Source organism: Scophthalmus maximus, chromosome 10 (assembly GCF_022379125.1).
Source record: "Scophthalmus maximus strain ysfricsl-2021 chromosome 10, ASM2237912v1, whole genome shotgun sequence".
NCBI classification, from domain to species: Eukaryota; Metazoa; Chordata; class Actinopteri; order Pleuronectiformes; family Scophthalmidae; genus Scophthalmus; species Scophthalmus maximus.
Genome location: NC_061524.1, coordinates 19,817,438 through 19,838,563, shown reverse-complemented (window position 1 = coordinate 19,838,563; position 21,126 = coordinate 19,817,438). Strand labels below are relative to the sequence as shown.

At 46.5% G+C, this 21,126-nt stretch overlaps 1 protein-coding gene across 11 annotated transcripts; it reads right to left on the bottom strand.

Annotated features, from left to right (window-relative positions):
- Window positions 1-480: 480 nt before the first annotated feature.
- On the bottom strand, window positions 481-20,263 carry adam15 (ADAM metallopeptidase domain 15). Of its 11 annotated transcripts, none has more exons than XM_047334934.1 (25): window positions 19,691-20,263; window positions 14,309-14,403; window positions 12,903-12,979; window positions 12,658-12,736; window positions 12,299-12,375; window positions 10,418-10,655; window positions 10,093-10,170; window positions 9,385-9,456; window positions 9,126-9,295; window positions 8,952-9,036; window positions 8,679-8,827; window positions 7,786-7,963; window positions 7,464-7,556; window positions 7,187-7,382; window positions 6,982-7,090; window positions 6,070-6,265; window positions 5,887-5,964; window positions 5,675-5,786; window positions 5,426-5,579; window positions 4,521-4,629; window positions 3,766-3,834; window positions 3,275-3,325; window positions 2,869-2,934; window positions 2,247-2,380; window positions 481-1,733 (listed from the first exon to the last, which is right to left on the bottom strand). In XM_047334934.1, exons 1-25 carry the CDS (start codon window positions 19,857-19,859, stop codon window positions 1,637-1,639), a joined length of 2,931 nt encoding a protein of 976 aa, XP_047190890.1. In that variant the 5' UTR covers window positions 19,860-20,263; the 3' UTR covers window positions 481-1,636. The 11 variants fall into 11 exon arrangements, 9 of the variants coding, with proteins under 9 accessions (XP_047190890.1, XP_035463790.2, XP_035463787.2 ...); XM_035607897.2 differs by having other exon boundaries at window positions 2,869-2,931; XM_035607894.2 differs by having other exon boundaries at window positions 481-1,709; window positions 19,691-20,262.
- Between the last annotated feature and the right edge of the window lie 863 nt (window positions 20,264-21,126).

Genomic DNA, 21,126 nt, shown 5'->3' with positions numbered 1-21,126 from the left:
GAGACGATCAGTGACTGTATAAAGACGACCAGCGACTGCATATATAGACGATCAGCGACTGTATATAAAGACAATTAGTGACTGTATATAAAGACAATAAAGCGACTGCATATAGAGACGATCAGTGACTGTATATAAAGACGATCAGTGACTGTATATAAAGATGATCAGTGACTGTATATAAAGATGATCAGCTACTGTATATGAAGATGATCAGCGAGACTGTACATGAAGACAATCAGAGACTGTATATAAAGATGATCAGTGACTGTATATAAAGATGATCAGCTACTGTATATGAAGATGATCAGCGAGACTGTACATAAAGACGATCAGAGATTGTATACAAAGAAGAGCGGTGACTGTATATAAAGACGATCTGTGACTTTATATGAAGACGATCAGTGAATTCATATAAAGTGACTGTAAATAGAGTCATTTACATGTTGAATTCATTTTTTCATATTATCCAGAAACCTGTTGATTTATTTCATGTTTAATAACAGTTGGGATTCTCCATATTTTCATTTCAAACACTTGAGCGTCTGAATCTGAATAACAACATTAATATTCTATAACAGCATTGTAATCAGATCAGTGATTCAGCAGCACTTAGTGACAAACTCAAACTGAACAATTGAAAAATATGATTTTATAGAAAAAACATTTGTGATTGTTTGGAATCAGAAACAGGAAGTAAAACTTCTCGCTATCATATCGTCTTTCAAATTAGCAGCAGCGTGACGTCATGAACAGCTTATGCAGAATAGATCAGAAACATGATCGAGCTCAGCCAATCACAGCCTCTCCCGGCAGGAGAACCCAGAAGTTCCCTCCGGGTAAAGGCTTCAGTTCACTTTGAAACAACAGAACAGGACACGTCGAGGACGGTGACAAAGACATTCACTATGACGGAGCATCAGAAGAAATAACACATCAAGTCAAAATACATCTGAAATATATAACACAAAAAAATGAAATCAGAATATTTTGAGAATAAGTTCAAACTTCTGAAGAAGAAGATTTGAGATGTTGGGACAAAGTCATGAAACATTACAAGGAAAAGGTCAAAGGTCAAAAATGTCGCCATTAGCTTTGTGCAAATATTGAAATATTTTGAAAAATATGTCGGAAGATTTTTGTCATTAAAGTGACTGAAAACTTTTATTTCAACACTGACAAATCGTAACAACTTTACTCTTGAAATATTTTTCAAAATATTTTTTGAGAGTTACATTTGTATTTCCCTCGTCCTGCTGTTAATCTCCCGATGTTCAGAAACATAAACAGATGAAATAATAATCCAGTTTATTCGGAGGAGGAAACAACGTTCGTCTTCTATTTTCACTTTACAAAAGAATAAAAATGTTTTTTTCCCTAAAGTCGTTTTATATAAAAACATGAGTTCTGTTCAGAGCAGGTTCCTCAGGGTCTTTACCCACAAGGCACTGGTGCCCGGCTGCCCACGGGGGGGCTCGAGACACTTTAATGTGAGCGTCCGCTGCCCCGCTGCCAAGGTGCCGCCGAGCAAGGCACTGTGACGTTTACTGACAATTTCTGTGAGGAATCCGATGGTAAATTCATCTTCATCCTCACCATCCTCATCGTCACTCGGCAGCAGTAAAGAGCGTCCAGCTCAGAATGGCGGCGGTGGCGGCGAGGACTCGACCTGAGGGATTGTGGGTCGACAGGGACGAGCAGGAGGTCGTCTGCATAGAGACGAACACAAAGATCTGAGGAAGACGTTTCCGTGAATCCATCAACAGTTCAAAGTCAAAACCTTTCCTCGTAAAAATGTTCGGATCAATTCAAGATAATCAACTCATCAATCACTTCAAACTCTCACAGAACAGATGAGTATTTATCTTCATGTTAATGTTTTACACAAAAAATGTTTATTTTCCCATTTCAAGTTGTATATGTTTTTAATTTTAATTTATAATAACATTTCTGTCATGAAAGTTTGATAACATCATCTTAAGAATCATATATATACGTATATATACATATATACGTATGTATATATACGTGTGTGTATATACATATTATGTATGTATATATACGTGTGTGTATATACATTTACGCATATATACGCGTGTGTATATACATATTATGTATGTATATAAACGTGTGTGTGTGTATATATATGTATATATATATATATACATATACATATACATACATATATATCCGTATCAACATCAGTGTGGTGACGAGATGCAACGCCTCGTCCCATCAGTTGTTACCTGTGTGACGCGCCGGCAGGTGCGACGGCGCCGTGCGATTGGGGTTTGGTGTTGGAGGCGAGGGCGGCGGGGTGAGGGGGCGGGGCCAAGGGGCGGGGCTTCTTGGGCAGCATGGGATTGAGTGGAACAAGAACCTGAAGAAACATGAAGAAACATGAAAAATCATCCTTTTTCAGAATGAGACATTCACAAACGTCACATCGTGAAACTACGAGATCGATTCAATGTTTTTATGAATCGTGTGTGTATATATATATATATATATATTAACTCTACACCTCCTGCAACTCTTTCAAATTGATTATTTTGGATTATTGATTATTTTGATTATTGATCATTTTCATTGTCAATTATTTTGATTTTTTCTTATTTTCATTATTGATTATTCTCTTTTTTTCAGTCTGAGGTGAAATCAAACATGTGGTTGTGATATAAAACAGACACATATTCCTGAACGCCTCACGTCTGTCCTTGTTTCACAGCGTCTGATTCCAGCCAATCAGATCAATCAGAACAATCAGATCACGTCTCTCCAACACGTCCCAATGATCACAGCGATTAGTTCTGATCACAGATCGATCAGCTACATGCTAACAGCCAGCAGCATGCGGGGGACGAGTACCTGTCCAGGTGTGACGGGGTCAGGGGGGAGGGGCTTGGTGGGTGGAGCTGGGCGACTTGCCAGCTGCTGGAAGGTTAGCGAGGAAGAAAAGGAGCGACAGAAAGATGAAAAGTTTAATAAAGTCAGAGGAGAATGAAACATGATAATGTTTTAATAAAGCAGCAGGAGATAAGAATCCATCAGCTGATACTAATCGTCTGTCATCGTGCGGACGCCACGGTTTGAAACAAGTCACATATTGATTCTTTACTGTTCCTTTATTCTCACACTGTCAATGAAAATGGGGAAACGTGGGATTCATCATATAATCAAGTGATTTTGTCTGATTGTGTGATCGGTACAAAAACTAATCACGTTTTGATTACGGACAGCGACACGACACGTCTACAGGCAGCGATGACTGTACCTGGCAGGAGGGGGGGTCGGGGGGCAGAGGCGAGGTGGGCGGGGCCGGTCGCTGAGTGACAGGCGGAAGCAGCAGAAGAGTCACAGTTATGAAAGTTATGAAGAGAGAATCAGATTGAAGGAACAGTTCAACATTTCTAACATGAGCAACTCGAGGTCGACCGGCGTCTGGATGATGTGAAGTCGCCTCACGGCATGACATCATCACTCACACTTATCTGTTTCCTTTTTTTAATTATCATAAAAAAAAATTCACTATTAATGTATGAATGTCCTCTCTGATCAACATGGGGTTTTATTTGAGTGCAACAATAAAACAAAAGATGATGAAAATGATGTAAATTATAAAACATTATGAAAATTATGAACTGTTCCTGTCAGTGAAAATCGGACTTACACCATCGTCACATACGACACACACTGACACGTTAGTAGCAGCCACACGTGAACATGCGTGATCCCGTGTGAACAGGTGAGTTCAGGTGAGGTTACCTGCGGCAGGGAGTTTAGGGCGGGGTCAGGGGGGAGTGGCTTATTGGGAGGAGCAGGTCTGTCATGAACCTGATAGGAGAGAAAACAGGAAGCAGAGTAGAGTGACAGCTGAAGAAGTGTTAACGTGAGCAGGAAGAAGAGAATACGTGCAGCTGTGATGTCACTTCCATCTGCTTTGTCCTTTCACAATAAATGTTGAAAGACGTTTCATCATCATCAGCTTTTCTAAATAAAAGTGAGAGACTGAACAAAATTCTTGTTCCTGTTGGATAATGCATCTTGCTATGGTTACCCCTCTGTGGGGCGGGGTCAGCGTTGGTGAGGTTGTTATGGTTACCTCTCTGGGGCGGGGTCAGTGTTGATGAGGTTTCTATGGTTGCCTCTTTGTTCGGTGGGGTCAGCGTCTGTGAGGTTGCTATGGTTACCTCTCAGTCTTGGTGAGGGTGCTATGGTTACCTCTCTGTGGGGCGGGGTCAGCGTTGGTGATGTTACTATGGTTACCTCTTTGTGGGGCGGGCTTAGTGTTGGTGAGGTTGGTGTGGTTACCTCTGTGGGGCGGGCTCAGTGTTGGTGAGGTTTCTATGGTTGCCTCTTTGTGCGGTGGGGTCAGCGTCTGTGAGGTTGCTACGGTTACCTCTCAGTCTTGGTGAGGGTGCTATGGTTACCTCTCTGTGGGGCGGGGTCAGCGTTGGTGATGTTACTATGGTTACCTCTTTGTGGGGCGGGCTTAGTGTTGGTGAGGCTGCTGTGGTTACCTCTTTGTGGGGCGGTGTCAGTGGGATGTCGGCTGGTGGGTTCAGGTGGTATCTCAGCGGTCGGACCTGCTCTCCGTTTCTGTCGTCCACTCGATCCATCGCCGGAGTTCTGGGAGAGAAAAAACGTTGTCAGTTGATGAAGACCAGGTTTTATTTTATTTTCTCTGGAGGAAGATGAACCACCGTCACAGACATGTGGGGGCGGAGCTACTGAACAACACACACGTAAAGCTGCACCTGAAAACGTCAGATCTGAGGACTTCATTACCCAGAAAGCTCCCTGGAGGTTTGATGTGGATCAGTGCAGCTTTATGTCCTGAACCGGTTTTCATGTTGTCAGTGAGGCGAAGTCCGCGATTTGACTAAAGAGCAGGACTTCACCACTCTGACTCTACAGGGACGACTACACACTAGAACCCTGCAGGTCTCACGTGTACCCCGTTGGTCTCACGAGGACCCTGCAGGTCTCACGTGTACCCTGCTGGTCTCAGGTCTCACGTGAACCCTGCAGGTTTCACCAGGACCCTGCAGGTCTCACCAGGACCTGACAGGTCCAGCAGTACCTGGACACGTGGATGGGTTCAAACTCCAAGCCCCATATCTCACAGTGAGACACACTGCATTGTGGGTAAGAAAACACACCAGAGTCAACCTGAAGATGAGCTATGAAATGTTACAGTCGTGAACAGAATATAATATTTGAAGAACAAAGTCAGAATTATATAAAATAATAATCCGTTCAGATGATTGACAGGCAGGAGATGAGTTTATCAAAACGCGCGCACACACACACACACACACACACACACACACACACACACACACACACACACACACACACACACACACACACACACACACACACACACACACACACACACACACACACACACACAGAGAGTTACCGGTTGTGTTGTCGAGCCTTTTGAAATGGGCTGTTTGATCCCAGACAGAAGAGACGCCGACGGACACGAGGGAGGCGAAGAGCAAGGAAGAAGAGAACCAGCGGCAGGACGAAGAGGAAGATGACGAGCATCGCGACTCGGACCGGGTCAGACTCTGAACACACACACACACACACACACACACACACAGGCGTGTTAACCTGAGTCAGAGACAAGATGGACCCCAGGTGTAGTGGTCAGTGTTTTTACCCGGAGCAGCCGTGGCCGGTCCGCTGTCCACACTGCCACCATGACCAGAGAACCTGCAGTCCGGCGGCGCCCGGCCCGCATCACAGTGACAGTTCTGATTACTGTTACACACCTGAAACACACACACACACACACACACAAACGTCCTGTTCACATCAGACAGCCGGTGTGTCCGTCGAGGACAGAGCAGGAGAGGGTCGTCCGTCACTCACCCCGTGACCGCTGCACTTCCTGCGGCAGTCGTCGACGCCGAACGCCGACACGTCCTGACACTTCTGGTTTAAACAGGCCTGAGACGAAACCAGAAACATCCTGAGAAACTCTCAGCGTCTGAGATCACATATTATTAGTCAGTGATTCCTCCAGGCCCGCGGGGGGCACTGGTGCCGGCTAACCTGTCCTGGGCCGCAGGCGGTGCCCGGGGCCACTGTGGCCGGGTCGGACACGTCGTCCCCCAGGTGGAAGAAGGTTCCTCTGCAGACCAGGTCGCTGTGGTTGAGGCGCACAGTGGTGGTGAGGATCTCTGCGTTGGAGCCCAGCAGGGGGCGCTCCCCACCCCCACGACACTGGATCCTGCCACAGTGCACGTCACTGCATCCGACAGCGGGGTGGGGTTATTACAAGACACCGTACTCCGAGTACTGTGTGTGTACTCTCAGTACTCTGTACTGTGTGTGCACTGTGAGTACTGTGTACTGTAATAACCTGTGTTCTCCGAGTACTGTGTACTCTGAATACTGTCTGTGTACTGTTTGTCATGTGTCTGTGTACTGTGTATTCTGTGTCTGTGTACTGTGTCTACTGTCTGTTTACTGTGTACTGTCTGTACTGTATGTACTGTGTGTTCTGTGCCTGTGTACTGTGTGTACTGTGTGTGTACTGTGTGTAATGTGTGTGGACTGTGTGTACTGTCTGTACTGTCTGTTTACCTTGTGTTCTGTGTCTGTGTACTGTGTACTGTGTGTACTGTGTGTACTGTGTGTGTACTAGTCTGTACTGTGTGTAATGTGTACTGTGTGTGTACTATGTGTTCTGTGTGTAGTGTGAACTGTGTGTGTACTGTGTACTGTGTGTGTACTGTGTGTGTACTGTGGACTGTGTTTGTGTACCGTGTATATACTGTGTGTAATGTGGTGTACTGCGTGTGTACTGTGTGAACTGTGTGTGTACTGTGTGTGAACTCTGTGTGCTGTGTGTGTATTGTGTGAACTCCTTTGAACTCTGTGTGTACTATGTGTACTGTGGTGTCCTGGGTGTACTGTGTCTGTACAGTCTGTGTAGTGTGTGTGTGTACTGTGTTTACTCACGAGGTTCCACAGGGGACGTAGGAGCCGTTGATCAGCTGACCACAGTTTCCATATTTGTTTCCCTGTTTGTTGACGGAGGAGAAGCAAATGGGTGGAGCACTGGTGGCGTCTGAGAAAAGATGGACAGGTTGGTCACCGTGGTAACGACCAGTATAAACTGGTTAACAGTGTTGAGTGATATAGACTGGTGTGAATTGGTTCTTACTGGGGCCCCACATCATCTGGCACTGGGTGTTCATGCTGGCACAGACACCTCCGTAGCAGTAGGTGGCGCCGTCCTCACACGGCTCGCCGTTCTGCAGGAAGACGTTTGGGGGGCAGTGGGGGGAGGAGCCTGTGCAGAACTCAGGGAGGTCACATTCTCCAATGGGCTCGCGACAAACAGAGCCCGCCGCTCGCAACTGAGGAAGAGGAGTCACAGTGAGACGTGGGCAGAGCCATGAGGTTTGAAGCTGCAGGTGATTAACAGGTCTGTCTCTTACTTTACAGTCGTTACAACAGATTCCATCAGACGAACACTGAGCTCCAGGAAGCAGACGACAGGAGGAGGCGTTACAGCAGAGGTCCTCACACTCCTGACCAATCAGAACACAGCATCACAACCAGGAAGAACACACAGACACACAGACAGACAGAGAGTCAGACAGACAGACAGGCAGATGGACAGACAGAGAGTCAGACAGACAGACGGGTGAAGACAGACAGTCAGTCAGTCAGACAGACAGTCAGTCAGACAGATAGACAGAGACAGGCAGAAGGACAGACACACACAGACAGACAGACAGACAGACAGACAGGCGGTACCTCCAGCAACCCACAGTCACACTCCTCCCCTCGCTCCACGTACAGGTTTCCACAGCGAGCTCCTCCCAGCATGCTCTCTGGCTGCGGCACATTGAACAGACACATCCCGCCTCCGTGCAGCAGAGAGACAGACAGGTCTGAGGCGCTGCAGCTGCTGAACTGCTGCCCAGGCAGGAACCTGAGGGTCAAATCATCTGGTACTGACCCGGGTCAAATCATCTGACACGGGTCAAATCATCTGAACCGGGTCATCTGGTCAAATCTGACCCGGGTCAAATCATCTGAACTGGGTCAAATCATCTGGTACTGACCCGGGTCAAATCATCTGACACGGGTCAAATCATCTGAACTGGGTCAAATCATCTGGTACTGACCCGGGTCAACTGGTCAAATCTGACCCGGGTCAAATCATCTGAACCGGGTCAAATCATCTGGTACTGACCCGGTTCAAATCATCTGACACGGGTCAAATCATCTGAACCGGGTCAAATCATCTGGTACTGACCCGGGTCAAATCATCTGACACGGGTCAAATCATCTGAACTGGGTCAAATCATCTGGTACTGACCCGGGTCATCTGGTCAAATCTGACCCGGGTCAAATCATCTGAACCGGGTCAAATCATCTGGTACTGACCCGGGTCAAATCATCTGACACGGGTCAAATCATCTGAACCGGGTCAAATCATCTGGTACTGACCCGGGTCAAATCATCTGACACGGGTCAAATCATCTGAACTGGGTCAAATCATCTGGTACTGACCCGGGTCATCTGGTCAAATCTGACCCGGGTCAAATCATCTGAACCGGGTCAAATCATCTGGTACTGACCCGGGTCAAATCATCTGACACGGGTCAAATCATCTGAACCGGGTCAAATCATCTGGTACTGACCCAGTTGACGGCTCCATGATACATCCTCCGAGCCGCGGTTCGTTCTGACAGGAGCAGCGGCGCTCGGCCGTGTCGTGGTTCATCCCCAGATTGTGACCAAGCTCGTGAGCGACAGTGGAGGCGACGCCCAGAACGCTGACCAGGTGATCCTGCAGGCGAGACATCAATCAGAACCATACAGAACACTAAGATACGGACATCTTGTCTTTATCATCTTCACAGGTGATCGGGTGAACAGGTGATCAGGGGATCGGGTGAACAGGTGACACTCACCACGTTGACACCACCCGACCGGTCTCTGGAGCACATGGACGACTGAGACGCCATCCCCACGGTGGTGCCCTCGAAAGCCCCGCCCCTGCACGATAAAAACGTTAGTCACTATCTTCACCGTGGGTCAGAATAAGAGACTTTTTGTCTGGGTGAATGTCGTCGTGGTCCTCCTACATGACGAGCTGGGCGTTGTCATGGCGAAGGCGCGGCAGCAGCTCTCTGGTCCTCCACTGCAGGAAGTTGTTGAGCGTGTCCGTTGGACTCTTCTCCACGGGGATCTTGTCACGGTCGCTCCAGATCTCCAGACCGGTCAGCGCCACGCGCACGTTCAGAGGCCGGTAGAACTGCACCAGAGAGAGAAAGAGAGAGAGAGGCTGACTGACACTGGTCTACAGTCACAGCCAGGTCAGAGGGCAGAGGGCAGAGGTCTCACCCAGTCCACCTGGTTGGCCACGTCCAACATGCGGTAGATGACGGTCTTGTTGTTCTTCTGGTGATTGATGAACTGTGAGGAGCAGAGCGTCAGTTACAACATGCTGCCACTTTGTGGTGATAAAACGCTGCTGCAGGTAAATTAATAATAAATATTTCATGATCATGATTCTTGTGATCATGATTTATTAATTCAGACCACATTAATGATCAACCTGAGAAACTGTCACTTCTTGCTGGAATGTTTCTTCATGAAGTTTCACTCTGAACGACCGGACATATATTCATCTATATATATAGATATATAAACATTCATACATATAGAATGTCATCAGAGTTTACACTGAACGAAACACGCTGCCTTCAGATCAACTTCCCATTTTGATGGCGGTCACGACCTCTGACCTTTTGAATTTTGCTAAATGAGAAAGAACAAGATGGCGGCGCCCGTATCTGAGATATGTTAGCGCCATCTTTGTAAAAAAGGAATCTTTATATACAGTCGTTGATCGTCTTTATATACAGTTTCTGATTGTCTTTATATAGTCTCTGATCGTCTTCATATACAGTCTCTGATCGTCTTCATATACAGTCTCTGATCATCTTTATATACAGTCACTGGTCGTCTATGGGGCAGTCTATGGGATATCCCCTAGGAATTTAAATAAAGTTCAGTGAGTTGAACTCTCTCTCTCTCTCTCTCACTCACTCTCACTCTCACCTCCTGGTGATCGACCACCAGCACCAGCTCGATGTATTTGGTCTCAGATAGGATGTCTCTCTTCTTCTGCAGACAGAGGTCAGAGGTCAGACAGGAAGCAGAGCAACAGTAACTGAGTCACATGACCTCACAGACACCCTGGTTCATGTTCTGACAGCTCTAAACACTACAATACCCATTAGCCTCAGCGGCTGTTGCAATGGACAGTCATCAGAAGGTGATCGGTTTGATCCTGTAGCTTCAGTGACAGCATGTGATTGGCTGCTTCTCAGTGAAATGCACCCTGGGAGCTGTGTGTGTGTGTGTGTCTCACCCTGTGTGTGTGTGTGAAGCTGTGGATGGGGGGGATAGGGGTGTGGGACACTCCACAGCCTGCAGCTCCGTCGCCCTCCAGTGGGCCGGTGGAGAACAGCAGGTGGACTCCACCTTCTTCTTCATCACCTCCTCCGCTCCCCCCTCCTCCGCCCTCCTCCTCCGCCCCCTGCTGGTGGAGAGGGTTGTCCTGCGGCTGCAGCTCGTAGCTCAGCGTGGCGTTGATGGCAATGACGCCGCTGCAGGAGGAAATTGCAGCGGATCAGGAGTCAGGCAGAGCCTTCAGGGACCGTACGTACGTTTGTGTGTTGTCTGAAAAATATTCTGCTCATGTTGGAGATGAAGACACGAGACAGATTCATCATTCATACAAAGACGTGAATTGAATTAATTAACAACATGTGTAACTACTATCAGACTGAAAACACACTGAATTTCTATCAATAAAATATTATTGAAAATTACACTTTTTCTCTCTGACATGTTGGACCTCCTGCCGTGCTCCTCTCAGAATGTTACTCTACAGAGATGAAATGAAAATTTGTGGTCAATTTGTTGCTTGTGCAGCTACAGCCTGTTGCCAAAGGCGACAGGCTCACGCTGTGAGTCCCTCACGACTCACAGCGTCTTTGTCTCCATGTCACATGACGAAGACAAAGACGAAGAAGGTTTTAGGATTTCATGGACAAACCAGAAAATGTGTCTGCTGATTTTTAAAAAGAATCTTTTGTTCTGATGCGTCGCCTCTTTCAGTTAGTTTTTAATCTGCGGAACCTTCCGCCTGCTGGCGGCTGAGGCTCGGTGCAGTAAAGTGCCTGACTCTGTCCCTCTGCACCCCCTGACCCTGAACCACACTCTGGACCCACTCTCTTCACGCGAGCCGCTGAGTAAACCGCAGTAATCCTGCTGCAGAGGTCAGAGGTCGTCGTGCAGTAATCCTGCTGCAGAGGTCAGAGGTCGTCGTAAATCCTGCAGATTGAAGGGGTTTTTTTAGAATTGAAGAGATTTAGTTTCTGATTTTCTTTCTGTCGTCGGAGAAGAAAATGTTTCTCTCTGGTTTTGTGACCAATCCGGCGTCAGTTCACGTCATTGGTCCGATCAGGCTGACGGTTGGACAGACCCCACCCGGCTGAACTGGTCATGACTCAGACTACAAACACCCCCTCCCTCCCTGCTGCACAATGATGTGACTCCACCTCAGGACAAAGGACAAAGAGAGAGAGGGTGGAGAATGCAAATACGCCTCATGTTAAAGACGGATGCTGCTCCTCACTGAGGTCACAACCTCTGTCCACTGATGTCACGACCTCTGTGCACTCACACCAGGTCCAGGTCCGTCTATGGACCAGGTCCTTCTGTGGACCAGGTCCAGGTCAGTGTGTGGTCCAGGTTTGCTGTGGACCAAGTCCAGGTCCGTGTTGTGATGCTGACGGTGTTCACACAGTGACCTCTGACCTTTGATCCCCACATTCAAATCAGCTCGTCCTCGAGAGTAAGGTCACATCTCATCACTGCTGCTCAGATATACTGATGATGTCATTGATACTGATGATGTCATTGATACTGATGATGTCATTGATACTGATGATGTCAGTGATATTGATCAGTGTTGTGATGATGTCATTGATACTGATGATGTCATTGATACTGAGGATGTCAGTGATACTGATGATTTCATTGATACTGATGATGTCATTGATATCGATCAGTGTACTGATGATGTCATTGATACTGATGTCACTGATATTGATCAGTGTAGTGATGATGTCATTGATACTGATGATGTCATTGATACTGAGGATGTCAGTGTAGTGATGATGTCATTGATACTGATGATGTCGTTGATATTGATCAGTGTGTTGATGAGGAGTAAGACACTGACCGGAGTCCGAAGCAGGTACTCAGAGCGACACGGGACCGAGGGAAACCTCTGACACTGCCGTGGTAATAACACTGAGTCTGTGGACGCACACACAAACACACACACACAACATCTGTCACACAGCTGGACACCCACAAACACAACATCATTCAGACAGCTGGACACACACACACACACACACACAGACACAGACACACACACACACACACACACACACACACACACACACACACACACACACACACACACACACACACACACACACACACACACACACACACACACACACACACACACACACACACACACACACACACACACACACACACACACACAGGGTGGTGTGTTCACTGACTCACCACAGGCTCGGCCCTCACAGTGACCCCCGTGCCGTTGGGCAGGTAGTAGAAGACGTTTGGTGGTTTGGGCAACAAGCCGCTGCAGGAAGACACAGATCAGACTCTTCATCATAATGTGATATTATGATTATTATGATTACACAGTCGCTGCAGGAGAGGAACCAGGCACATTACAGTCTGTAGTGATCATGTTTCGCATGTTTTCTTACATTTCAACATGTGGAATATTTATTGATCAGACTCACTGGTTCTTCTCCAGGTCGAGCAGGAAGAGTCGTCCTCCCACCTCCAGGCCACACTGCAGCCGGTCGGGGTGTCCGTCCTGAAACACACCGTCAGCATCACAACACGGACCTGGACTTGGTCCACAGCAAACCTGGACCACACACTGACCTGGTCCATAGACAGACCTGGTCCACAGAAGGACCTGGTCCATAGACGGACCTGGACCTGGTGTGAGTGCACAGAGGTCGTTACATCAGTGGACAGAGGTTGTGACCTCAGTGAGGAGCAGCATCCGTCTTTAACTTGAGGCGTATTTGCTTTCTCCACCCTCTCTCTCTTTGTCCTTTGTCCTGAGGTAGAGTCACATCATTGTGCAGCAGGGAGGGAGGGGGTGTTTGTAGTCTGAGTCATGACCGGTTCAGCCGGGTGGGGTCTGTCCAACCGTCAGCCTGATCGGACCAATTGGGATTTTTATTTTGTGGATCAACAGACTGTTCAACTCTGACGTGGTCACAGCAGAATCAATGCTTATTAAACTGAATCCATGTGAGGAACTCCCTCCTCCTCCTCCTTCCTTCCTTTCTTCTTCTTCTTCTGGGTGGACTGCCCCTTCCCTCCACCTCCCTCCCTCCCTCCATCCCTCCTCCCTCTCTTCCTGCTCATTTCCTCCCGGCCGGGTGGAATCTGGGTGGGTGAGCGTCAGGGGGATTTCTACAGGAAATGATTTCAGAGCTTCTGTCAGCTGCACAGGAAGTGTCCGTCCCCTAACAACCTCCCCCCTCACTCCTGTGGTCAGATCTCAGTGTTCCTGCAGGAGAAAACTGACAACTTCCTTCTGCCGTCTCTTATTCCACTGACCTCTCACTTCTCGCCCTGACCTCTCACCTCTCTGGATGGAAGCAGAGGATTCTGGGAAATTGAGTTTAAAGTCACTGACGAAAAACAACTGTGACACCAGACAAGTCTGTCTCTTCATGAATTACAATAAAACTGTTTCATGAACCAGGCAGCTCTGGTCCTTCACTGTGATTGGTCCGAGCCACGTCGGCTCAGCTGTGACCTCATCACATCAGGTGATGTTGAACTGGACGAAGAAACATCAGCGACGACAATCATCAACTGAAGTCTTCCTGATGACCAAACTACAACCAGCTGGAGACACTTCCTGCTTCTGACTCCGCCCACTCACAACACACCTGTCCACAGTCAAACGGCCCTGAAAACGACGACGTGGTGGTTATTGATCCTGATCGACGACGTTGATGATCAGAATGATCTGTGTCAGTGTTGCTAGGCAACCGTCATAACAGAGAAATGTGAAATTAATAAAATTATAAACATGAATGTTTTCTTCTGTGTTTATTCTGTGAAATATAAGTTTTCATATCCACAAACGTAAATCATGACACTGACTCATGTCTCTGACCTGTAACGCTTCAGCGAGGCTCCGCCTCCGACCGGCCACCAGGACGAAGGGGCGGGTCTTCTCCAGCAGGGGGCGCCACCACCGTCTTTCCACATCTGAGCACACACACACACTCAGGAAGTGAGGAACTGATGACGTCAGCCCTGCTGCTGTGACATCATGACGGCGGGCGGCGTGCGATGAACGGACACTTCCTTACTTTATTTACACACAGTGGCAGGAACAGGACGTTAAAGGCACATGATGAAAAGATTTAGGCGCAGGTTCTGTGACCTCACGCTCAGAGGTCAAGTGACCTCAGCAAAAGGATCAGATGCAGCATTTCCTAAAACAACCAGTGAGTCGTGTCATGTTTCACATGAACGTTCAAATCAGACTCACTGCAGCAGGATAACAAGGGATTAGACAGAGGTCAGAGGTCTCTCACACACACACACACACACACACACACACACACACACACACACACACACACACACACACACACACACACACACACACACACACACACACACACACACACACACACACACACACACACACACACACACACACACACACACACACACACACACACACACACACACACACCAATAATCTGCGTATTAATCTGAGATTACAGGTGAACAGCTCAGAGTTCATCAGTTCACAGTGACATCAGTCAGTCTATTGAAAATACCTCATGTAGAGACAGTACCACAGTAAAAGTACTTCATGTAGATACAGTACCACGATAAAAGTACTTCCTGTATTCACAGTACCACGATAAAAGTACTTCATGTTGTCACAGTACCACGATAAAAGTACTTCATGTAGAGACAGTACCACAGTAAAAGTACTTCATGTTGTCACAGTAACACAGCAAAAGTACTTCATGTATAGACAGTACCACGATAAAAGTACTTTGTTTAGAGAGAGTACCATTGTAAAAGTACTTAATGTAGTTACAGTAGCACAGGAAAAGTACTTAATGTAGTTACAGTACCACGATAAAAGTACTTCCTGTATTCACAGTACCACAGTAAAAGTACTTCATGTTGTCACAGTAACACAGTAAAAGTACTTCATGTAGAGACAGTACCACAGTAAAAGTACTTAATGTAGTTACAGTAACACAGCAAAAGTACTTCATGTATAGACAGTACCACGATAAAAGTACTTTGTTTAGAGAGAGTACCATTGTAAAAGTACTTAATGTAGTTACAGTAGCACAGGAAAAGAACTTAATGTAGTTACAGTACCACAATAAAATTACTTCGTGTAGATACAGTACCACGATAAAAGTACTTTGTGTAGTCACAGTACCACAGTTAAAGTACCTCATGTAGTCACAGTACCACAGTTAAAGTACCTCATGTAGTCGCAGTACCACAGTTAAAGTACCTCATGTAGTGACAGTACCACAGTTAAAGTAACTCATGTAGTGACAGTACCACAGTAAAAGTACCTCTGTAGTCACAGTACCACAGTAAAAGTACCTCTGTAGTCACAGTACCACAGTAAAAGTACCTCTGTAGTCACAGTACCACAGTAAAAGTACCTCATGTAGTCACAGTACCACAGTAAAAGTACCTCTGTAGTCACAGTACCACAGTAAAAGTACCTCTGTAGTCACAGTACCACAGTAAAAGTACCTCATGTAGTCACAGTACCACAGTAAAAGTACCTCATGTAGTCACAGTACCACAGTAAAAGTACCTCTGTAGTCACAGTACCACAGTAAAAGTACCTCATGTAGTGACAGTACCACAGTTAAAGTACCTCATGTAGTGACAGTACCACAGTTAAAGTACCTCATGTAGTCACAGTACCACAGTTAAAGTACCTCATGTAGTCACAGTACCACAGTTAAAGTACCTTTGTAGTCACAGTACCACAGTAAAAGTACCTCTGTAGTCACAGTACCACAGTAAAAGTACCTCTGTAGTCACAGTACCACAGTCAAAGTACCTCTGTAGTCACAGTACCACAGTCAAAGTACCACTGTAGTCACAGTACCACAGTCAAAGTACCTCTGTAGTCACAGTACCACAGTAAAAGTACCTCTGTAGTCACAGCACCACAGTAAAAGTACCTCTGTAGTCACAGTACCACAGTAAAAGTACCTCATGTAGTGACAGTACCACAGTTAAAGTACCTCATGTAGTCACAGTACCACAGTCAAAGTACCTCTGTAGTCACAGTAACACAGTTAAAGTACCTCTGTAGTCACAGTAACACAGTAAAAGTACCTTTGTAGTCACAGTACCACAGTAAAAGTACCTCATGTAGTGACAGTACCACAGTTAAAGTACCTCATGTAGTCACAGCACCACAGTAAAAGTACCTCTGTAGTCACAGTACCACAGTTCAAGTACCTCTGTAGTCACAGTACCACAGTAAAAGTACCTCATGTAGTCACAGTACCACAGTCAAAGTACCTCTGTAGTCACAGTACCACAGTTAAAGTACCTCATGTAGTCACAGTACCACAGTAAAAGTACCTCATGTAGTCACAGTACCACAGTCAAAGTACCTCTGTAGTCACAGTACCACAGTTAAAGTACCTCATGTAGTCACAGCACCACAGTAAAAGTACCTCTGTAGTCACAGTACCACAGTTCAAGTACCTCTGTAGTCACAGTACCACAGTAAAAGTACCTCATGTAGTCACAGTACCACAGTCAAAGTACCTCTGTAGTCACAGTACCACAGTTAAAGTACCTCATGTAGTCACAGTACCACAGTAAAAGTACCTCTGTAGTCACAGTACCACAGTAAAAGTACCTCATGTAGTCACAGTACCACAGTCAAAGTACCTCTGTAGTCACAGTACCACAGTAAAAGTACCTCTGTAGTCACAGTACCACAGTAAAAGTACCTCTGTAGTCACAGTACCACAGTAAAAGTACCTCATGTAGTCACAGTACCACAGTCAAAGTACCTCATGTAGTCACAGTACCACAGTAAAAGTACCTCTGTAGTCACAGTACCACAGTCAAAGTACCTCATGTAGTCACAGTACCACAGTCAAAGTACCTCATGTAGTCACAGTACCACAGTAAAAGTACCTCATGTAGTGACAGTACCACAGTAAAAGTACCTCATGTAGTCACAGTACCACAGTCAAAGTACCTCATGTAGTCACAGTACCACAGTCAAAGTACCTCATGTAGTCACAGTACCACAGTAAAAGTACCTCATGTAGTCACAGTACCACAGTAAAAGTACCTCATGTAGTCACAGTACCACAGTAAAAGTACCTCATGTAGTGACAGTACCACAGTAAAAGTACCTCATGTAGTCACAGTACCACAGTAAAAGTACTTAATGTAGTGACAGTGCCACAGTAAAAGTACCTCATGTAGTGACAATGCCACAGTAAAAGTACCTCTGTAGTCACAGTACCACAGTAAAAGTACCTCATGTAGTCACAGTACCACAGTAAAAGTACCTCATGTAGTGACAGTACCACAGTTAAAGTACCTCATGTAGTCACAGTACCACAGTAAAAGTACCTCATGTAGTCACAGTACCACAGTAAAAGTACCTCATGTAGTCACAGTACCACAGTCAAAGTACCTCTGTAGTCACAGTACCACAGTTAAAGTACCTCATGTAGTCACAGTACCACAGTAAAAGTACCTCTGTAGTCACAGTACCACAGTAAAAGTACCTCATGTAGTCACAGTACCACAGTCAAAGTACCTCTGTAGTCACAGTACCACAGTAAAAGTACCTCTGTAGTCACAGTACCACAGTAAAAGTACCTCTGTAGTCACAGTACCACAGTAAAAGTACCTCTGTAGTCACAGTACCACAGTAAAAGTACCTCATGTAGTCACAGTACCACAGTCAAAGTACCTCATGTAGTCACAGTACCACAGTAAAAGTACCTCTGTAGTCACAGTACCACAGTCAAAGTACCTCATGTAGTCACAGTACCACAGTCAAAGTACCTCATGTAGTCACAGTACCACAGTAAAAGTACCTCATGTAGTGACAGTACCACAGTAAAAGTACCTCATGTAGTCACAGTACCACAGTCAAAGTACCTCATGTAGTCACAGTACCACAGTCAAAGTACCTCATGTAGTCACAGTACCACAGTAAAAGTACCTCATGTAGTCACAGTACCACAGTAAAAGTACCTCATGTAGTCACAGTACCACAGTAAAAGTACCTCATGTAGTGACAGTACCACAGTAAAAGTACCTCATGTAGTCACAGTACCACAGTAAAAGTACTTAATGTAGTGACAGTGCCACAGTAAAAGTACCTCATGTAGTGACAATGCCACAGTAAAAGTACCTCTGTAGTCACAGTACCACAGTAAAAGTACCTCATGTAGTCACAGTACCACAGTAAAAGTACCTCATGTAGTGACAGTACCACAGTTAAAGTACCTCATGTAGTCACAGTACCACAGTAAAAGTACCTCATGTAGTCACAGTACCACAGTAAAAGTACCTCATGTAGTGACAGTACCACAGTAAAAGTACCTCATGTAGTCACAGTACCACAGTAAAAGTACCACTGTAGTCACAGTACCACAGTAAAAGTACCTCTGTAGTCACAGTACCACAGTCAAAGTACCTCATGTAGTCACAGTACCACAGTCAAAGTACCTCATGTAGTCACAGTACCACAGTCAAAGTACCTCATGTAGTGACAGTACCACAGTAAAAGTACCTCATGTAGTCACAGTACCACAGTAAAAGTACCACTGTAGTCACAGTACCACAGTAAAAGTACCTCTGTAGTCACAGTACCACAGTCAAAGTACCTCATGTAGTCACAGTACCACAGTCAAAGTACCTCATGTAGTCACAGTACCACAGTAAAAGTACCTCATGTAGTGACAGTACCACAGTAAAAGTACCTCATGTAGTGACAGTACCACAGTAAATGTACCTCATGTAGTCACAGTACCACAGTCAAAGTACCTCATGTAGTCACAGTACCACAGTAAAAGTACCTCATGTAGTCACAGTACCACAGTAAAAGTACCTCTGTAGTCACAGTACCACAGTCAAAGTACCTCATGTAGTCACAGTACCACAGTAAAAGTACCTCTGTAGTCACAGTACCACAGTCAAAGTACCTCATGTAGTCACAGTACCACAGTAAAAGTACCTCATGTAGTCACAGTACCACAGTAAAAGTACCTCTGTAGTCACAGTACCACAGTCAAAGTACCTCATGTAGTCACAGTACCACAGTTAAAGTACCTCATGTAGTCACAGTACCACAGTAAAAGTACCTCATGTAGTCACAGTACCACAGTAAAAGTACCTCTGTAGTCACAGTACCACAGTCAAAGTACCTCATGTAGTCACAGTACCACAGTAAAAGTACCTCTGTAGTCACAGTACCACAGTAAAAGCGGACTACAGTTCTCACCGGTCCCTGCTGCGGTCGCCCCGTCGGTAGCGTCGGTAGCGTCGGTACCGTCCGTCCGTCGGTCCGGCGGCAGAACGCCTCCGTCCTGTGGTGCGTTCAGGGACCTGCAGAGCGTGAACGCAGCGCGGCCGCAGAGCAGCAGCAGTAAGGTCGCTGCGGCTCCGCTCATCGTCTGTGGCGTCGCCGGTCACCGGCAACAGGTTGCTGCGGTGTGACGTTCCTGTGCAACCGGCAACTCGTCCCGCTCCCGTTACCTCACCGTTTCGGGGAACCGGGGAAACTCCATCGGTCCTCCGCTCCTCCGGTCCTCCGCTCCTCCGGTCCTCCGGTCCTCCGGTCCTCCGGTCCTCCGCTCCTCCGGTCCTCCGGTCCTCCGCTCCTCCGCGCCCCCTGTCCGTTATCTGCGCAGTTTCTTCCGTCAGCACCGGGCGGAGTGGGTCGGTTCGTGTTGGTACTGTCCGCTGGACACCGGACGGTTGAGTTAGTTCAGTCCCGAGAGACCTGAGAGCGGCTCGTTACCGGAGAACAGCGGAGCGCGCGTGTTTATACCGGGAGCGGCGGAGACGTCATCCAGCTCTGTGAAGCTAACCGGAGCTAGCGAGAGGCGCAGCGGAAGTACAGAACTCCTGCCCTTCAAAATAAAAGTCTCCTGATGGAGTTTAAGTCTGGATTCTCACGTTGAACAGAGATGGATGATGGCGTCAGAGAAATGGATGAATGCAATAAAGGCAAACACGCAATGACGTCATCATTTACATTTTCTCTATTTTTCTACCTGCTGATGACAACGCTAAACACTAAACACTTCATGTGCACGCATTGTGTAATGTGTGTGTGCGTGTGTGTGGTAAAAACTCACTCAGTGTCTAGGAGTTCCATTATATTTTGAAAACGCATTGGATGCAGTATTTACACACCTCAAAGACTTGACACGTATTTCAGGAATCTCTGGTATTTCCTCGCAAATTTAACTCCTTCCTGTCAGCAGGTAATAATAATAATAATACATTTCATTTATAGAGCACTTTTCATTGCTAAAAGGAATGAGGAGCTGCACTCAGATGTACAGGCCCAGAGAGATCATTTCACTTCCGTCAGTAAAGTCACAGAGATTCTGTCTGTCTGTCTGCTTGTCTGTCTGCACAGCAACATGTGGATCACAGTAACATGTGGATCACAGCAACGTGTTGCTCCAGGTCCCAGCTGACGCAGCAGAGTTCAGGGTTCAGGATTACTCCGGGCAAGTGAGAACAAGCGGATCAGAGCAGAAACTGATTCAGCATCAGATTAAAGCTGCAGCAGAGGATCAGCTGGTGACATCACTGATGGGATCATGTGACCATCTCTCACACTACTGAACAGCTGATTCAACTTGTGTTGTTCTGCTGCTTCACGCTCTAGTGAAACCTTCACGTACAGGGCAACGTGGGCACAAT